The sequence below is a fragment of the Bison bison genome, unplaced genomic scaffold (assembly GCF_000754665.1).
Source record: "Bison bison bison isolate TAMUID 2011002044 unplaced genomic scaffold, Bison_UMD1.0 scf7180017858349, whole genome shotgun sequence".
NCBI lineage: Eukaryota > Metazoa > Chordata > Mammalia > Artiodactyla > Bovidae > Bison > Bison bison.
Genome location: NW_011488922.1, coordinates 91,527 through 94,575, shown reverse-complemented (window position 1 = coordinate 94,575; position 3,049 = coordinate 91,527). Strand labels below are relative to the sequence as shown.

The following is a 3,049-nucleotide window of genomic DNA, read 5'->3' as shown; positions in this document are numbered from 1 at the left end:
TGGAGCATTCGCCCCTGAAGTAGCCTCTGAGAAGTCCTCCACGCCACTGCCTTTCTCCTACGGCGGCTGCAGCCAAGGGGACCAGTAGTCCCGGTTTGCCCCATACCATGGGTTTCCCAGGACATGAGGTTTTCAACGCTAACTAGGTCGTGTGGGCATGCACGCTCAGTCACGTCTGACTCTCTGTGACCCCATGGACTGTAGCCCACAAGGCTCCTCCACCCATGGGATTTCCCAGGCAAGAATATTGGAGTAGGTTGCCATTTTCTCCTCCACGGGATTTTCCCAACCCAAGAATCGAACCCGTGTCTCCGGCATCTCCTGCACTGGCAGGCAGATTATTTACCAACTGCACCACCTGGGAAGTCCCCAAACCAGGACAGTCCCAGGCAAATTGGGGACAAGTTGGTCGCCTTACTGCACGCAGCTGCGTTTCAAGTCTAACCATCCAGCAAGTTTCTCAGGCTGTTTCTGGTACAATGACTCTGACAGGTTGATGGCCTGGGATCCAGGGGCCTCTGGGGGGTGCATGCCCGAGTTCCAGGGATCCCCCAAATCCCCAGAGACTAAATGCATGATTTTGTATGTTAAGTATGCATGTATTTCTGGTGAAAGAAACTGCCATGCTGTCCAACATGGTAGCCACTAGCCATGCCAATAACTCTAAACTTTGCTTAATTAAAATGAAATATAATGCACAATTCAGCTCTCAGTTGGGCTTTAGATGCTCAACAGCTGTTATGTGGCTGGTGGTTACCATGTTGGAAAGTACAGATATTTATTGCATGTTACCATCATTCCAGAAGGTTCTATCAGATGGCACTGGGAATGTTTTGATTATTACTCTCAGAAGGATCTGTGACCCAAAGGGCATCTATCCACTGCCTTAAAACTTCTGAATGAGAATCCTTCTCAACCATTAAATAATCTGTAAGCTAACTTCCAAATGAGCTTCCCAAAACACTCTACATCTGGCAAACCTCCCTCAACACAGACACAATTTGAAATCACAGGGAAGAATTAAGACAAAAATGGTATCTCTCAGCTCAGAAGCAAGCATTGCTAATAATATATTATCTTCCCAAACTTTTCTGGGTGGGAATCTTTTTCTCCCCTGAGTGCTTAAGATCATAGTCGTAACAGCAGTCACAGCTAAATGCTCTGACCTTGGACCCATCACTGTGCTGAATGCACGAATCATCTCATCTTCATCTCTGTGGGGCTTTTAAGAGAGGAGTTATCACTGCCCACGTTTCACAAACAAGGAGACAAAGGCTTATGCCTGAAATGCAACTTTTATAGACCGTTTCTGGCTGTTCACGTCAACACTGTCCCGCACTATAAAAAATTATTTAGAGAGGATTTCCCTGGTGGCCCAGTGGTTAGGATTCTGTGCTTCCACTGCAGGGAGAGAGTGTGGGTTCAATCCCTGGTCAGGGAACTAAGATCCCAATGCCGTGCAGCATGGTCAAAACAAAATCATTCCTTGGAAATGTCACTTCCAGCAGCTGCCTTCCCATTCGTTCCCTGAGATGTTCCAATTTAGCTAACAAACGGCCCTCTGAGGGAACTGGGCGGCCTTCAAGCTCTGGTGTAAGCAACACCTAGATGGCCATCCCCCTGCATCTGTCTTTGCCAGAGGTGGGCTGTGTCCTCGGCCACAGTGGGCTGAAGGGGGTGGCACTCACCGCTGATGACCTCCTGCCGCTTCACCTGGCTCTTGGGCAGGCTGTGCAGAATGTCCTGGGGGACAAGCTCTCGCCAGCCAGGCGGCTCCTCTGGTTCCAGCTCCAGTCCTGAGCGGCCCGGCTCTCCCTCATCTCCAGGCTCCGGGCTGTGGGACAGAGGCCTCGTCAGGTCCCCGGCTCAGGGCATCCCAGGAAAGAGCCTTTGACTCCTTCCACGCCCATCCCCTAGGGTGGCCCAAGCTGTGGACCAGCCCTCAGATCTCTGGAAAGCAGCCACTCACCCCTCTCCTGTGACCACTGGAGGCCCACAGTGACCTCAGTATCTGATATCCCCCACCCCAGCCTCCCTGACTCTCCAGGCTACCTTGGTGGATGGAAGGGGGGGGCAGTGACGTACGTGGCTCGTCGGGTAGGGCCAAGCACGGCCGTGGCGGAGCTGGGGTCCATGTCCACGTCGCTCCGGGAGCGGCCCCCACCCCGGCCCTTAGCCCCGAGGCTACCCCGGGAAGGCCGGCGGCGGTCACTCACCCGCAGGCTCTCTGAGCGCCCCAGACGCCCTGACAGCCTGGACCCCGAGGCCAAGGACAGAGTCAGGCCCGGACAGATACAGGGAGAGACCAGGACAGGGAGAGACAGGGAGAGACCAGCACAGGGAGAGACCAGCACGGGGAGAGACAGGGAGAGACCAGGACAGGGAGAGACAGGGAGAGACCAGCACAGGGAGAGATGGGGAGACACCAGCACAGGGAGAGACGGGGAGAGACCAGGACAGGGGGAGACGGAGGGGAGACCAGCACAGGGGGAGACGGGGGGAGACCAGCACAGGGATCAAACATGCAACAGAAGAGAGGAGAGAGTCAGAAGGACCAGTGTAACTTTGGGGTGCAGGGGCAGTGGGGGGTGGTCAGAAGGGATACTGAAACTGGCCGGGGAGGGTCAGGGACAGGGAACCCAGTAGGGAGCGAAGGACTGCCCCCTCCCTTCCCTGAGGCAGGGGGATGGGGGGCAGAGCCAGGAGGCGAGGCGGGGAGGGGGGTTTCAATACTTAGCTCTTCGGCTGGGAGGGTGGTGTCCCCACCCACCCCTCACAGGGGTGTAGGGGAAGGGGTGGCCCCTGGGGGGAGGGGAGGGGCTGGGAGAAATGGGGGAGGGGCTAGCCCTCCCCCTACCCAGGGCCCAGGCACCCACCTCTTCCACTTTCTGGGGAGAGAGGGGGACAGGGTCAGAGGTGGACCCAGAGGGAACCCGACTCACCTCCCCCACCCACCACAGGGTCCCCAAAGCAGCGGCACGAGGACTGGCAGGGGGCAGAGCCTGCCCCCCAACTGTGAGGGGGACAGGGCCCCCGGGCATGGAGCACA

The 3,049-nt window shown here is 56.4% G+C and overlaps 1 protein-coding gene across 1 annotated transcript in view; it reads right to left on the bottom strand.

The window, feature by feature from the left end:
* The window catches only part of ARHGEF1 (Rho guanine nucleotide exchange factor (GEF) 1), an 18,502-nt gene that overhangs the window by 5,384 nt on the left and 10,069 nt on the right, over positions 1 to 3,049 (bottom strand). Inside the window, exon 14 of the mRNA XM_010863074.1 lies at positions 1,689 to 1,834. Coding sequence (XP_010861376.1) covers positions 1,689 to 1,834 — 146 coding nt within the window. The remainder of the gene's footprint in view (positions 1 to 1,688; positions 1,835 to 3,049) is intronic.